Source organism: Nematocida minor (genome assembly GCF_024244105.1).
Source record: "Nematocida minor strain JUm1510 chromosome Unknown 7917, whole genome shotgun sequence".
Classification (NCBI taxonomy): Eukaryota; Fungi; Microsporidia; genus Nematocida; species Nematocida minor.
Genome location: NW_026250374.1, coordinates 24,218 through 37,536, shown reverse-complemented (window position 1 = coordinate 37,536; position 13,319 = coordinate 24,218). Strand labels below are relative to the sequence as shown.

At 41.8% G+C, this 13,319-nt stretch overlaps 12 protein-coding genes across 12 annotated transcripts; 8 read left to right on the top strand and 4 right to left on the bottom strand.

Annotated features, from left to right (window-relative positions):
• Positions 1 to 186: 186 nt before the first annotated feature.
• NEMIN01_1949 (uncharacterized protein) lies at positions 187 to 645 on the top strand (the record flags this gene model as incomplete). The annotated part of the gene is made up of 1 exon (XM_051477891.1): positions 187 to 645. One exon carries the CDS (start codon positions 187 to 189, stop codon positions 643 to 645), a length of 459 nt encoding a protein of 152 aa, XP_051333851.1.
• A 132-nt stretch (positions 646 to 777) lies between these two features.
• NEMIN01_1948 (uncharacterized protein) lies at positions 778 to 1,134 on the bottom strand (the record flags this gene model as incomplete). The annotated part of the gene is made up of 1 exon (XM_051477890.1): positions 778 to 1,134. The coding sequence occupies one exon, from the start codon at positions 1,132 to 1,134 to the stop codon at positions 778 to 780; it is 357 nt and encodes a 118-aa protein (XP_051333850.1).
• A 125-nt stretch (positions 1,135 to 1,259) lies between these two features.
• Positions 1,260 to 1,715, top strand: NEMIN01_1947 (uncharacterized protein; the record flags this gene model as incomplete). The annotated part of the gene is made up of 1 exon (XM_051477889.1): positions 1,260 to 1,715. The coding sequence occupies one exon, from the start codon at positions 1,260 to 1,262 to the stop codon at positions 1,713 to 1,715; it is 456 nt and encodes a 151-aa protein (XP_051333849.1).
• An 87-nt stretch (positions 1,716 to 1,802) lies between these two features.
• NEMIN01_1946 (uncharacterized protein) lies at positions 1,803 to 2,588 on the top strand (the record flags this gene model as incomplete). The annotated part of the gene is made up of 1 exon (XM_051477888.1): positions 1,803 to 2,588. One exon carries the CDS (start codon positions 1,803 to 1,805, stop codon positions 2,586 to 2,588), a length of 786 nt encoding a protein of 261 aa, XP_051333848.1.
• Positions 2,589 to 2,794: 206 nt separating this feature from the next.
• On the top strand, positions 2,795 to 4,114 carry NEMIN01_1945 (uncharacterized protein; the record flags this gene model as incomplete). The annotated part of the gene is made up of 1 exon (XM_051477887.1): positions 2,795 to 4,114. The coding sequence occupies one exon, from the start codon at positions 2,795 to 2,797 to the stop codon at positions 4,112 to 4,114; it is 1,320 nt and encodes a 439-aa protein (XP_051333847.1).
• A 145-nt stretch (positions 4,115 to 4,259) lies between these two features.
• NEMIN01_1944 (uncharacterized protein) lies at positions 4,260 to 4,667 on the bottom strand (the record flags this gene model as incomplete). The annotated part of the gene is made up of 1 exon (XM_051477886.1): positions 4,260 to 4,667. One exon carries the CDS (start codon positions 4,665 to 4,667, stop codon positions 4,260 to 4,262), a length of 408 nt encoding a protein of 135 aa, XP_051333846.1.
• A 20-nt stretch (positions 4,668 to 4,687) lies between these two features.
• Positions 4,688 to 5,062, top strand: NEMIN01_1943 (uncharacterized protein; the record flags this gene model as incomplete). Its single annotated transcript, XM_051477885.1, has 1 exon — positions 4,688 to 5,062. One exon carries the CDS (start codon positions 4,688 to 4,690, stop codon positions 5,060 to 5,062), a length of 375 nt encoding a protein of 124 aa, XP_051333845.1.
• Positions 5,063 to 5,234: 172 nt separating this feature from the next.
• Positions 5,235 to 6,368, bottom strand: NEMIN01_1942 (uncharacterized protein; the record flags this gene model as incomplete). The annotated part of the gene is made up of 1 exon (XM_051477884.1): positions 5,235 to 6,368. One exon carries the CDS (start codon positions 6,366 to 6,368, stop codon positions 5,235 to 5,237), a length of 1,134 nt encoding a protein of 377 aa, XP_051333844.1.
• Positions 6,369 to 6,704: 336 nt separating this feature from the next.
• Positions 6,705 to 7,106, top strand: NEMIN01_1941 (uncharacterized protein; the record flags this gene model as incomplete). Its single annotated transcript, XM_051477883.1, has 1 exon — positions 6,705 to 7,106. The coding sequence occupies one exon, from the start codon at positions 6,705 to 6,707 to the stop codon at positions 7,104 to 7,106; it is 402 nt and encodes a 133-aa protein (XP_051333843.1).
• A 251-nt stretch (positions 7,107 to 7,357) lies between these two features.
• On the bottom strand, positions 7,358 to 9,193 carry NEMIN01_1940 (uncharacterized protein; the record flags this gene model as incomplete). The annotated part of the gene is made up of 1 exon (XM_051477882.1): positions 7,358 to 9,193. The coding sequence occupies one exon, from the start codon at positions 9,191 to 9,193 to the stop codon at positions 7,358 to 7,360; it is 1,836 nt and encodes a 611-aa protein (XP_051333842.1).
• A 59-nt stretch (positions 9,194 to 9,252) lies between these two features.
• NEMIN01_1939 (6-phosphofructokinase 1) lies at positions 9,253 to 11,685 on the top strand (the record flags this gene model as incomplete). Its single annotated transcript, XM_051477881.1, has 1 exon — positions 9,253 to 11,685. One exon carries the CDS (start codon positions 9,253 to 9,255, stop codon positions 11,683 to 11,685), a length of 2,433 nt encoding a protein of 810 aa, XP_051333841.1.
• Positions 11,686 to 12,532: 847 nt separating this feature from the next.
• NEMIN01_1938 (uncharacterized protein) lies at positions 12,533 to 13,096 on the top strand (the record flags this gene model as incomplete). The annotated part of the gene is made up of 1 exon (XM_051477880.1): positions 12,533 to 13,096. The coding sequence occupies one exon, from the start codon at positions 12,533 to 12,535 to the stop codon at positions 13,094 to 13,096; it is 564 nt and encodes a 187-aa protein (XP_051333840.1).
• Between the last annotated feature and the right edge of the window lie 223 nt (positions 13,097 to 13,319).

Below are 13,319 nucleotides of genomic sequence, written 5' to 3'. Positions count from 1 at the left end.
AGAAAGCTTTGAGAATCTACTTTCAATCAGCACACATTAACTATTTATGAGATAGTTAGATCTACTACAGATACTTCAGAGTATTTACACAGGGTTTGTACAGCTATTTGATGCAGATAAGAGTTAGCGGTGATAAAACAGCAAATACAGCAAAATATAAAAGAATAGAATAAATTTTCAGCTCAAATGAAAAAAGAAGTGCAAGTTATAAAGCAGTTGCTTAAAGACAATATTCTACTGAATGTTGTAACGCTAGAAGATGAGACAACAATGAGGGAGCTTTACGGCCTCCACAGCGCCAACATAACTTTCAATCCCATCTACGACAACACGAGAATAAATATAGCTCTTACACACACATATGATGAGATTTTCGAGCTGCTCAAAGAGAAGGAAAACATATCAGAAGTACTGCTAAGGAATGAATATGCACTGTACAGCGAGATAAAGGTTCTTGCCAACGGGAAAAAGCTGCTTCCCTCCTATGACGATCCGTCAGACATAACGCCCGCTGAAGAGTATGCACTCCGAGGCAGCATAAGTGTGCCAGCCACTCTTCTCAAAGAGAACATGAAAAGCCAAGGAAAGCTGCCTGTATCCCGTGCTGTGCGAATAACAGGAAAGTACATAGACGAAGCTGGATAGAGTGTAATTAAAATAAAGAAGAAATAGTTAAGAAGTTTTTCCGAGAATATTCGAATTGTTGGTCAATGGAAAAAGTGTGTGCAAGATAACGGAAGACTGGGTGATGCAGTAAGTAATCTGGATTATAATTTATTATTCGAATCCGTGAGCATTCAAGATTCTTATTCTAGCGAGATCTTCCTGTTCTTTCATGAATCTTTCAAAGTCGTTCATCTCTTTTCTCTCCTCTAGTCTTACTGTTTTCTGGAAGCACTCTTTTGCCTGCTTCTCTTCAACTGCGGCTCTGATGTTCTCCTCAACGGACTTGACAAAGGCTGCTCCTCTTTCCTCCTCGGAGTCGTCGAACTCTATTACGTGGCTGGTCAGAAGAATGTTTTTCTGGGTTATTTTTTCACGCTCTAGAGCTTTTCCGGTCTTGGCGCAGACAACTTGGATGACAAAGCATTGCTGGGTGACGAAGTCTACTATTACTCCGATTTTGGTGCACATTGTTTTACATTTAAATTCTACTACTCTTCCTTTTTCTATGCAATATCTCATTATGACAGGGCTATGCTAAAAAAGAATAAATTTTTCAAGCTGTGTAAATTATTCTCACTTTTATTATTTGTATTATGAGCACAACAGAAAGCGAATGCCTCCAACTTATAAACCAGGGAACATCGGATTTCTTCCATCTGGCACAGAAGTACAAACTCGAGATCATCGAATCTAGAAAGCCCACAGACAAGAGCGATCTCATATTCTCGTATTTCCTGCTGCATCTTTTGGCGTCTGGCGACACGAGGAGATACTGCCTAAACAGGGCAGAGCTAGCAGCTGTGGTAGAGTCGGGAGAGTTTGCGTGCGTTAGAACCCTTGATCACCTGTGGAAGTCAAGCTTACTCGGAGACATCCCGCAGATGAAACATGCTTTGGATACTTTACCACACACACACCAACAAATAGGAGTAAATGCGTGTAAATCACTGCAGGAAAAGCCCGTAAAGGAAGGAAGCGAGCAGTTTGGAGGGAAAGGAAGCAAAATTCAGCAGATTATAAAGGCGTCAAATATGTTTTTCCGAGTATAAATAAATTCTTTCTTAAAACAGTGTTGCATTTCATTCTGAAACTGTGGTTTTATACGACTGCATTAATAGAAGGTCATTCAAAGGTGTATGGGAGCTTCAGAATCAGATAAACACAATATTTACAAGAAGACCAATGCCAACAGGCTCTTTGCTCTTGATGAGTTTCTTGGAGACAATTCCGAAGGGCTGAACATGGACACGTCTCTCTCTCTCTCTGAAGACCTGCAGAAGATTCTTGAAGAAAGAAAGCTGTACTCTTTTAATCAGATGAGCAATGTCGCATACACTGATAAGCCAGAGCAAATGTCGTACATAGACGCATGGTACACAAAAAAGAGAAGAAGACCGTATGTTGCGCCGTGGAGCTATGTGCCCGAGGACAAGAGCGGAATGTATGAACAGGATATTGCTCCGTACATGTCGCGCAAACCAGAAACAAAGAAACAAAAAATGTGCTTGGGAGTCATGAAGAAGCCTGCGCCAATGACTGAAAAAAGCACGCTGAACTCGATTCTTCCTTTGTACCTAAATTCCACCACGAGCTTTGAAGGCCCGTCGCAAAAGAAAGAGTTTCTCAAAATAAGCGACAGCTTCATGAACAGAGTAAGCGGAATAGACTATGATGCCCTGACTGTGCAGCAGCTGAAAAGCATCATGAAAGAGTTTGGCCTGTCGTACACGGGGAAGAAGCACGAGCTCATCAACAGGATACAGCAGACATGCCATAAAATCAAACAGAAGCAAACCCAAGACTCTTCATCAGCATACCTTGCAAAGGACAGCTCTGCGCTGTCTCCTTCTCTGAAAGAAAGCATAGAAGCAGAAATAGAAAAAACGGAAGAGAAATCATCGCTTGGGTTTATGTTTTTTTAAGTTAATAGTAAATAAAGATGTACTAATAAAGGTATACTATTTGATCTTCAGGTTTTATTTGCTCTTATCAATATGGTGTGATATATGCAAGTGATCAATAATTTGGTTTTATATTCAGTAAAACCATGCAGTAAATGTTTCTGAAATAGATAATTAAAAAAATAATATAACCCGAGAGTATAAAAGACGTGGAGGAGTGCAGATTGATGCTACATTACAGAACTCTTGCACTAAAAAGTATTCTCAGTGCCGTGGCAGCATTGAACATTTTGTCACTTTCCAAAGTGAGGTCTGCGGGTGGTGCTGCAGAAGTTAATCTCTATGAAGTCAAAAAGTTTCTGAGACACAGCACGGACAGAAGTAACAGTGTGGAATATTCAAAAATTAAAATAGATGTAGAGAATAATGGCGTTGTTTTTGAGAGTAAAAACACGCCGCTGTACATTGATCTGTCTCTGCCTCTGACAAAGGTCGTTAGAAACACGCTTAAAAAATACACCATCACAAATTCAACACTGCACATTCACACACAGGACCCCACGAAAGTGAAAAAAGGAAAGCTAGACTTCATCTTGGCCCATTTCAAGCCAAGCACCGTAGTTTTCTCAAACATTTCGTTTGTGCCAAGGGACAGAAACACAAACGACGACAGAATGGTTTGTCTAGACTCAGGGAGCACGACGATATCAGAAAGCGTTAAAAGCGTGCAGTTTCTGGATCTTACGCAGGATGCCATATCAACGATTATCGAAAAATGGGAAGTGCCCAATCTAAGTTCTATAAAGATAAAAAACTGCAATGCAAAGTCTCTTCTGTTTATGGACAGATTTTTAGAGAGTGCCCCGCTGGAAGAAGCACATTTTATGGAAATGCAGGATTTATGTTCGGTGAAGTGCAGATTTTTAAAGTCAAAAACTCTGCACAGCATCACCCTTCAAAACATTTCATTGCTGAACAAGATGGCGTGTCTATTTGTGGGAGATATCCTGCAGAACGTAAAGAATTACATAATGATCGATGCATGGCTCTTTGAGAAGATAAGCAGAATACCAAAGAATATTATTTCTGTGCACACTTTGGCCATAAACATGCCCTCTATCACTCGGATGGACCACACAACCAGCTTCCTCAGAGAGAAAGCAAAGAAAAAAAGGTTTGTGAAGAGTCTGATAAAGGCAGAAGAAATAAAAATAAGTGGAAACCTAGCAAACTACGCTGTAAGCAAATCCATAGAGATAGTGGCTGCATGGCTGGAGATGTTTCATCTAGAAAGCAATAGAATCTGCATTTTCCTAATGTGCTCAAACCATGAGAACCCAGAGCACACGTACACTAGTATTATATTCAATGAAAATGATCAGCACTCGCCTAGCAGTCTATCAAACGGCATTAAATTAGAGTGGAATGCATGCAGCAAGGTATATAGCTATATAAATCAAATATCATCATTCTATTCAAATGTGTACCGCAAAATCCTACCGTATATAACTCAAGAGATAAACAGCAAACTGGTTAATAGCAGGTAAATAATTAAAATATTTTTAAGTGGATATAACTGTAAGTGTAACTGAATAAACCAATTCCTAGCCTCTAGTACATAGCATCTGTCTACAAAGAGGTACAATAAATACTATATTTATTTTTATTGCTATCAATCCTTCTGCTAAGACTTTATATTTCGCACGCCTCTTTTATCAGCTGGTCTAGATGCTCTTTATAGAGAGGAAGCTCTAGCTCCAGAATATTTACCTTGTCTGCTAAAGCTTTGTCCAGGGCTCTTGTTTCTTCTATAAGGCTGTCTAGCGAGCCAAACTCTGAAGCAGCACCTTCTAGTGCTTCTATCTGTGCTGCTAGTTTGTCTTTTGTTGTTATAAACTGCCCTATAATTTCTTTTATGTTGTTTTCAAGCCTCAGTATCGCATCTGCGTCTTCAATCTCCCCGTCTATCGGAGAGTCTCTCTGTATTATCCCTATCCCGCTGTAAAAAAGAGACAGCAACTTGTACAGATTGCTCTGTATTTCATCTAGGCAGAAAATTGGGCTATTTTGCGAGCTGTCCAGCTGGTCATCTAAAGCCATCGAAGTAAAAAAATTTCTTTATGAACGAGAACCAAATATACTGCGAAAAGTGCGGATTCCCCCCAGAGTACTGCGAGTATTCTCTTGTGTGCAAGGGAGCCAAGAAAGAAACACAGCCGAAAGTAGACGCAAAGATTATTGTCACAACGAAAAGAGTGTCTGGAAACAAGAAGGTAACTCTTGTGAGGAATCTCCACCTGCTCATGAGCCAAGCAGCAATGAAAGAGCTAGCAAAGAAGTGCTCAAAAACAATCGCATGCGGGTCCAGTCTCATCAAGAACGGAAGCGGCACAGAAGACATGTCTGTCCAAACAACAGAAGACCACAGGGTCATAGAGATCCTTGTCAAAGCAGGCATTTCCAAGGACAAGATAGAGAGAATCGTTAAATCCTAAACTGTCCAAATAGATTTATTTAATTAAATGGTGTTGATCTTACAAGATTTATTGCTGCTTTTTAGTGCTCTCTAAAGTGCATCCATAATGTGCATGAAAGTATTTTTATTTTTCAGTCTATTTACTGTAGGAGTATAAAAGTGCTTGGAGAGAACAGATGAAATGTAAAATTTTATTGTTTTGGCGGGGTGTTTACGAAGTATACTTTTTCACAGTTGCAGATATCAACAATCTTTTCATCCAAAATTGAAGATACGAGGAACATAAAGAAGGGATCAGAGAGTGAGTACTTCTGTTTCACTGGGTGTGAAGCGCCTTCAGGCATACACTCAATCCACACGCTGTGTGTTTTTTTAGTTTCAGCATCGTTTTTTATGATGAATGGGCTCTCCCAGAGACTTTTTATCTTTTCTTTTTTGAACATGGCATCTGTCAAGGATTTAAACAGCTGTTTGTCGCTCTCTTTGGTTTTTCCTGATAGTGTTTGTTTTGACAGCTTTTTGGCAACCAGAGACAGCTCTTTCAGAATTTCGCTCGTATTTCCTTTTTTTAGCAGATCCTTGCATTCTTTATACAGCTCTTTCATTTTCTCTCTGTAGAAACTCTTCTCTGCAACATCTACCTGAAAAAAGAGAGCATACAAAGAATTATAGGCCTCTTTTACATCTTTAATGGTCTGGCAATAAGTTAAATATCTCTCATGCTGATAGTTGAGAACATTGAATGATTTTTCACTGCTGTTAGCACATGATCTAAGTATAGATTCAATTGGGTTGTCTTTGTAGATAAAGCCATCGGAGCAACCAGCAGAATGGCTTTCGTTTGGGTGTGCATAATCAGGATAGAAAAAGAGCTCGCTCGAGCTAATGATCAGAACTTCTGGAGTGGGTTGGGGGTATCCTTTATTTTTCAGCATAAAGCAGTGTCTATGTTTTGTTTCTCTAATGTCTTCGTAAGGATTTGCTATAAAAGTGTAGTATTCATCATTTGGTGCAGTAAACAGGTTTTTAATGTTCTCAAAGAACATACTGCATGCAGGTGTGCTCTCAGTGCTACTATTGCCCTCATTGCTAGAGCTTCTATTTTTTAAAAACTCAGCAGCTTTTCTTTCGCCATTAATATACCTATTTTCTTCTGCAAATTTAGATATGGCCCAGATAAGCATCCTATCGCTTTCACTGTATGAAGGATCCCTTGTCTTCATGTAATCCTCTGTGAATGGACAAACACCACTGCCTTCACTTCCTGCCCCCACTCCTATGAATAGAGTACTCGTTATAGCTATTATCGGCAGGAATACATGCATCTCTATCCATACTAAAAAAATAAAACATATATAGAAGTTGTGCGGTGAAAATGACTGTCCTTGTGCAAGCATTTATTTTACACATAGATTCAATTGCATCGCATGTAAATATGTCTGTAAACTCCTTTGCATTCAAAGATTGGCATATTGCATTCTGCTTTTTCACAGTTTAAAATAGCTGTGAAAGGTGGTATTTATCTTTATCTTTACCTCTCCTCCATCAGCTTGATAAACTTGCAAAGCAATAAATAAACACTTTTTTGCATTTAGTATTTAATCCAGCGCTGAAAATAATTGTGTATGGTTTTTATTGAAGACTTACAGATTTTTAATTTTATGGGCGATTCTATTTGGGATAGTAGTGAGACAGAAATGGATCTAATTAGAAAAGAGTCTGCCCACAGGGAAGAGGCCATACAAAAAGAGCAGGAGCGCATAGAAAAGGAAGCAAACATGGAAAGAGGAAAGGCATACACAGACAGCGCATTGGGCCAGCAGGCAGACACGTTAGTAGAGTTTTTAGGATACATAAAGGCTCTAGCAGTAAAAGAACACCCAGACAGCTGGATATTGCACGAAAGAGGAGTGTGGGATGCCCTGAAAAAGTACATACACAAGTGCTTCACAAACAGCACAGATGAAAGAGCCACTGAAAAACAGATAACTGAAAAAGTAAAAGAAATAATTGGCACAAGAGAGAGGTCTTTTGATAAGATAAAAGAATACTTCACTGTATAATAAATTATTCTATCTCATCTAACTACCCAACTGGTCCTATATAGCCGAGCACAATAAAATGCCTACTATTCAACTCCTGGTTATTTTTTAAATTGCAACTGTAAGAGAGAGTAAACCACTGTAAGTTACCAACCAACCAAGACAATAAAAGAGAATAATCAGAGAGAACAAGCTCGCATCAGTGGTGATAAAAAGTAAGCAAGAGAATTTATTGATTGCAACAAGTGTTGCATTGTTCATTAATATTATCATTAGTATATTTGCTTCTTAGCTGGAGCAAAAACAACGGAAATAGACTTAACAACAAAATTCTTTGATTCTTCGACAAGCTTTTCCTGGCACCCGGGGATGCTGGCCTGCGAGTGAATGGTTGCCCTTCCACTATAGAATTTGCTGAGGATCTTTATCCCCGATGTCTTGGAGAAGTTCGTGTACACGCTTTCAGCAAGCGTATAGTTCTTGTTTGCCATCGGAATAAACAGCAGATCCTGTCCCTCCACATTCCTGTATATCTCGTCCATGGAAATGTTCTGGGAATATTTTTTAACTAGGCCTATCAGCTTATCACAGTCCATAAAAGGAAGTAGCACAACGCCCTGCCAGGGCTGCGACTTCCCGAACATGTCCACCTGCACACTGTCCGGGTAGTTATCAGGCATCTCATTGAAAATAGGATGCAGCCCCGCAGGAATGCAGTGGGATGAAGCAGGAGGCATTACAGCCATCACCTGTTCTAGCGGCTTCCTGGGAGCCCCCAGCTCAAAGTCGAATAAGATGTTCGGGTTTTTGCGCAGAGCATCTGAAATATCCTGCGCCAGCGGGGCAAAGTGCATGGGATAGTACCACCCCCAGGCAGGGCATCCTTTGTGGTAGTAGTGCAGCACCCATGCGAGCCCCTTGACGTACTCTAAGCACGCGTTGGTAATCTCAGCAGGCGAATTTGCGTGCATTTTCCTGCTGTAGTATTCGTTCTTTCCTTTTTCTTCAAACAATTTGATTCGCAAGTCTTCCTCTCTTGGGGACTCTCCCTTTCTCTTTGTATTTTTAATGTACCCAGCAAATTTGGCGCGCAGCAGTTTATCTTCGCAGGCTCCCAGCGTATCCATAAGAACAATCAGCTCGTTTATGTTTATCTTATTTTTGTTGATCAAATACTCGCGTCTGACAAGCAGATTTTTAACATAGGACATGCTGATTGTCTCAATTGCGCTCACTTTAATGTCCATAGAGGGAATGGAAGGCAGGAAGTCATTCCCCACAAAAAAGCACACAAATATCCAGTCGTCTAAAATCCTTTCAAAGTCAAACTTTGCGTTAATAGCCGCAGTGAACTCGCTGTATAAATATTTTCTGATGATGTCAATGTCTAAGTAGATGTACGGAGGAAACTCTGCAGGAATGCAGTTGCCTGTTCTGTGCCCGTCTTTCTTGCAGTGATTGCAGGTTGATCTTTCTTCTCTCTCCAAGTAAAAGACGTCTTCTCGAAGGACTTTGAAGGATTTTTCGTGCGATGCCAGACTGAGGAATATTAAATCCGCGTCTAGCCCGCATATTGCATGTCTTACGCCACTTCCCTTTATACTCCGCACAAAGTCGTATATCTTGTGCTCTCCTTCCCCAGGAACATCGCATCCGCTGTACACCACTGCCAGCTGGTTCCACCCGTTAGTTCCTGCAGACTGTCTGCTCTCTATGTATTTAATAATCCCGCAGTGCAGCGCGTACATAAATGGTGTACCTGGCGTAATAACATTCGGATCAAAGCCCGGATTGTGCTCTTCTTCGTCTTTTCCTTTGAATCTTCTCTCGCGCTGCTGGTTCATCTTGGCCTGCGGTGCCACTCCATCGACAGCAATGTACAGCAGCTGCTTCGGCCGAACTATTGCCACCAGATGGTCTATTGTCTTGTATATTTCTTGAAACATTTCTCTCTCTGATGAAGGGCCTTCTTTGTTCCGGGGGTGGCAGCACGGGTGTATTATGCCGTTGAGATCCAGGTACAGATTGTCTACGTCCTGGTTAGCTGCTGTGTATATTGCCTTGGGGTATCTTTTAGCGATCCATCTAAAGAGTGAAGGGACTCCCATTGAGTTATTAGAAATAAAATTAGAAATAAAATTAGAAATAGTAAGCAAAACAAACAAAGATGGTAAAGATAGAGTTTATATTTGACACGAAGAAAAAGAGAAACGAAGTAAAGGAGTTCTACGAGTCACTGGGCCTAGTGTCTTCGGTGCAGAAGAATCTTCTGCGGATAAAGGGAACAGAGCAGACGAGCATAGTCTCTGCTGCGCAGTCTAAAATCTCGCTGCGCGCTAAAAACCACCGGGAAATACTTGAAACACACAAAGACCTGCTGAGAGACCTGGAGACAGTTAGGCTGGAGGACGACGTGGAGATAGCGCACTCGTACAGAGACCACCACATCCCCTTCAGAATCAAGATGATGGACCCCCTGGGAAACGACGTGTGCATTTCCCCGGCACTTTCTCCGAAGACTCTCGGGATAATAACAAGCGGAGGAGATGCGCCGGGAATGAACTCTGCCATCTGGGCGATAGTGAAGGCATCAACGAGAAATGGAGCCAGAGTGCTGGGAGTGCAGAATGGATACGAAGGACTGATTAAAAATGAAATACAGGAGATAACAGAGCAGGAAGCATTCCAGCACATGCAAACAGGAGGAACCTTCCTGAGGTCTGCAAGATCAGAAGAGTTTACAACTAAAGAAGGCCTTAAGAAAGCAGTCTCTACGATTAAAAAAAGAGAGATTGATGCGCTCGTGATAATAGGAGGAGACGGAACAATGAAAGGAGCAGGAAGCATAGCTGAAGCATGCCCTGAGATATCGGTGGTCTTTGTGCCTGGGTCAATAGACAACGACATACCAGGGACTGAATCCATAGGGGCAGCTACAGCACTGCACAGAATAATCGAAGCAATCGACTGCATAGAGTCCACGATGGCCTCGCACAAGAGAGGATTTGTGCTCGAGGTGATGGGAAGAGACTGCGGGTGGCTTGCACTCACTGGAGCCTTTGCAACAGATGCCTCGTATGTGTTTCTCCCAGAGTACCCGCAGGGAGAAGAGTGGAAAGAAAAACTGCAGAAATCCGTTACAGAGAAGAGCGAGAGACACTGCACGTACGTAATACTCTCGGAGGGAGCTAGACACAAGAGTGGAGAAAAAGTAACGGCAGAGGAGGTGTGCCAGGCAATGAGTGCAGTGGGGATTGAAACAAGATCAGTTGTACTGGGGCACACTCAGCGCGGAGGATCCCCGTGTGCTGCAGACAGGCTGATAGCGCCATCTCTTGGGGTGGCAGCAGCAGAGGTGGCCCTGAGCAGGCCTGGGGCGTATGCCATATACACAGGCGATACGGAAAGAGTGCTGGATTTGTTCGTGTGCATCAACAGATGCATTCAGTTCAACGAAATAATAAAGAAAGAGCCAGATGGAGTAGCGAAGGTGCGAGGAAAAGAGTTTGTGGAGATGTACGAGTCGTTTGAAAGTGGTTCACTGAATGGAAAACAGAAGAATTGTGCTAATGGAAGAGCTAGTAAGAGCAAAAAGAGCAAAGACTCAGAGGTAAAAGAAGGAAAAGAGACTGACAGTGTGGAGGTCAGTAAGAAAGAGAAAGAAAGCAGTGGGAGTATGCCTAACTATGCAGTGGCTATGATAGGGCTGGTGGGAGCTGGCGCTGACACAATTCTATCTAAAATGGAGTACTATGCAAGTGCTCGCATGAAGAAAGTAGTAAATCTAACGAAGCACACGTATTTCATCAAAAGAAACTCAAAAATCAAAAAATCAGAGCTGGAAACAGACTTGCTCCATCTGAAGGAGATAATGAACGATAAAAAAATAGGCACAATAGTTCTTATAGGAGGGCTGGATGCTCTGGCAGAGGGAAAAAGACTCTCCTCTGTCTTTGAGAATGTGTATGTCATTCCCTGCACAGTGAGCAACAATGTCCCAGGGACCACAGTGAGTATAGGCGCAGACACTGCACTGGACACAATAACAGCGCTGTGTGATAATCTGAAGATCGAACTATCTCGGAGTGTGGCGTATCTCGTGGAGGTGCATGGCGGTGCGTGCGGCTATCTGAGTGTAGCCACTGCTCTGGCTGTTGGAGCCCTTGATTGCTACTTCCCTGAAGAAACAGGAGTGCTATCTCGGCTAACGAGGTCTCTCAAGGCTCTTGGGCTGGCATTCAAGAAGTCCTCTATTCCCCAGCTAATTATCAGAGGAAACGGAGCAATGAAGGGAATATGCAATGACACAGCAGCGAGGATCCTTGAGGTAGATGGAACAAAAACATACATTGTTAGACAGTGTACACTAGGCCATGTGCAGAAGGGAAATAAGCCCACAGCTGTGGACAGGCTAAGAGCCGCAAGAACTGCGCTCTTCATATTCTCAGCTCCAGCGGGGCACAAAGTCCTGGGAGTTAACAGGTGGACACCCATGACAACAGAAATAGAGGCAGCAGTCCTCGAAGTGAACGAAGAAAAAAGAAGACTGAAAAGAGCAGCATGGCTGGAGATGGCAAGAACATACAGAGTGCTAAACTAAGAGAAAATAAAACACAAAAACAGCCAAAGAACAAAGATACAGATAAAGTATCCAATTGCAATGCTACCGGACTGATTGAGTCCAAAGGAATATTATTAAATAAAAGCATTATCAATACGTACTGTATTTCTTTTCCATTCTTTTTCCTTTCAGTTACTGTATAAAGGACATTATCACAGATATGGTGCACATTATGCACTAGAGCATACCATAATACAGAATATAAGCATGAATCAGCAACACTTTGAGATAATAATAATACAAGAAAGAGCTAGAAAGAATGAACATCCACTGTTTAGCTTGATTTTATACAAAGACTTTTACTGCACCAGTATTTATCAGTACGAAAGTGCCACAGTACATTTAGTATGCAAGGACTATCTTGTGGTCTCTTTTATAGCAAGATTGCGCAGTGGCTGACATCTAATTGCTAAACAAATGTGTGTAGTGCAAATTAGAAAATAAATTTACCGCAGATGTTCTTGAGCTCTTCTACACATTGATCTTATAATGGATGAGAGTGAATAGATCACACAACCTGTATAGATAAGCAATTTGAGAGTGCAGTGGCGTCTAGTCTAGATGATCTAGGGGATAGTAAGCAGAGTGTAAGTTGAGGATTGTTAGTTCTTCCAGAGAATGCTCTAGTAGCAAGAATGTTAGTGAATTTTAGCGGTATTTTGGCTTGCTAAAATGGGAAAGTGAAGATTGAATGTTTATGCAGAAGCCTTAAAAATGCCCTCTGCCCTCTCGGGATGCTCTTCTCTTTTCTGAGAGGATTTGGCAAGACCCCGCCAATAAAAGCCGCGTATTTTTTTACTATTTAATTGGATTATTTTTTTACTGCATGGCAAGGGAATCTGTCGCAGTAAATAGTGGAAGAAAACTAAAGAAAATAAAAGGGGAAAATGAGCCTAAAAAGCCAACCACCGAATATTTCATGTTTTTAAGAGACGAAAGAAAAAACCTACAGCAGGGCCTATCGGTAAAAGAGCAGACGCAGATACTCAGCAAAAAGTGGGCAGAGCTGACCCCAGAAGCAAAGAAGAAATACTCCGAAGAGTATGCTTCTGCGTTTGAAAAGTACAAAGCCGAGCTCGAGGAGTACAAAAAGACCGACGAGTACCAGGAGGTCCAGAAGCAGAAGAAAGAGCAGAAGAACTCCAAGGACGGAAAGGGAAAGAAGCAGCAGATCAACAGAAAGCCCTCTGGATACAACTTATTTGTAAAAGAAGAAAGAGCAAAGATGACGGTTGAAAGAGGATCAGCCCCTGCGCTCTCCTTCAAAGAGATCTCGCAGATGATATCGAAGAAGTGGCAGTCTTTGAGCGAGAGCCAGAAAGAGGAGTACAAGACAAAAGCTGCAAGCGAGGAAGGCGAGAAAGACGCAGTGGAAAATGTAGAGCCATAATAGCTAAGAAAAATGATCCTACGGGGATTCGAACCCCGACTCTTCGGTTCCGTAGACCGACGCCTTAACCATTAGGCCATAGGACCTCTTCAGTATTAAATAAACATTGGTTACTCTGATTCTTCTTCCCGAGGCACTGCCGCCTCTGCCCTAATGAAAAATATTACTTTTGAATTTCGAATATAGCGGTTATTTATTAAGCGGTAGGTAAGAAGCACAAAGA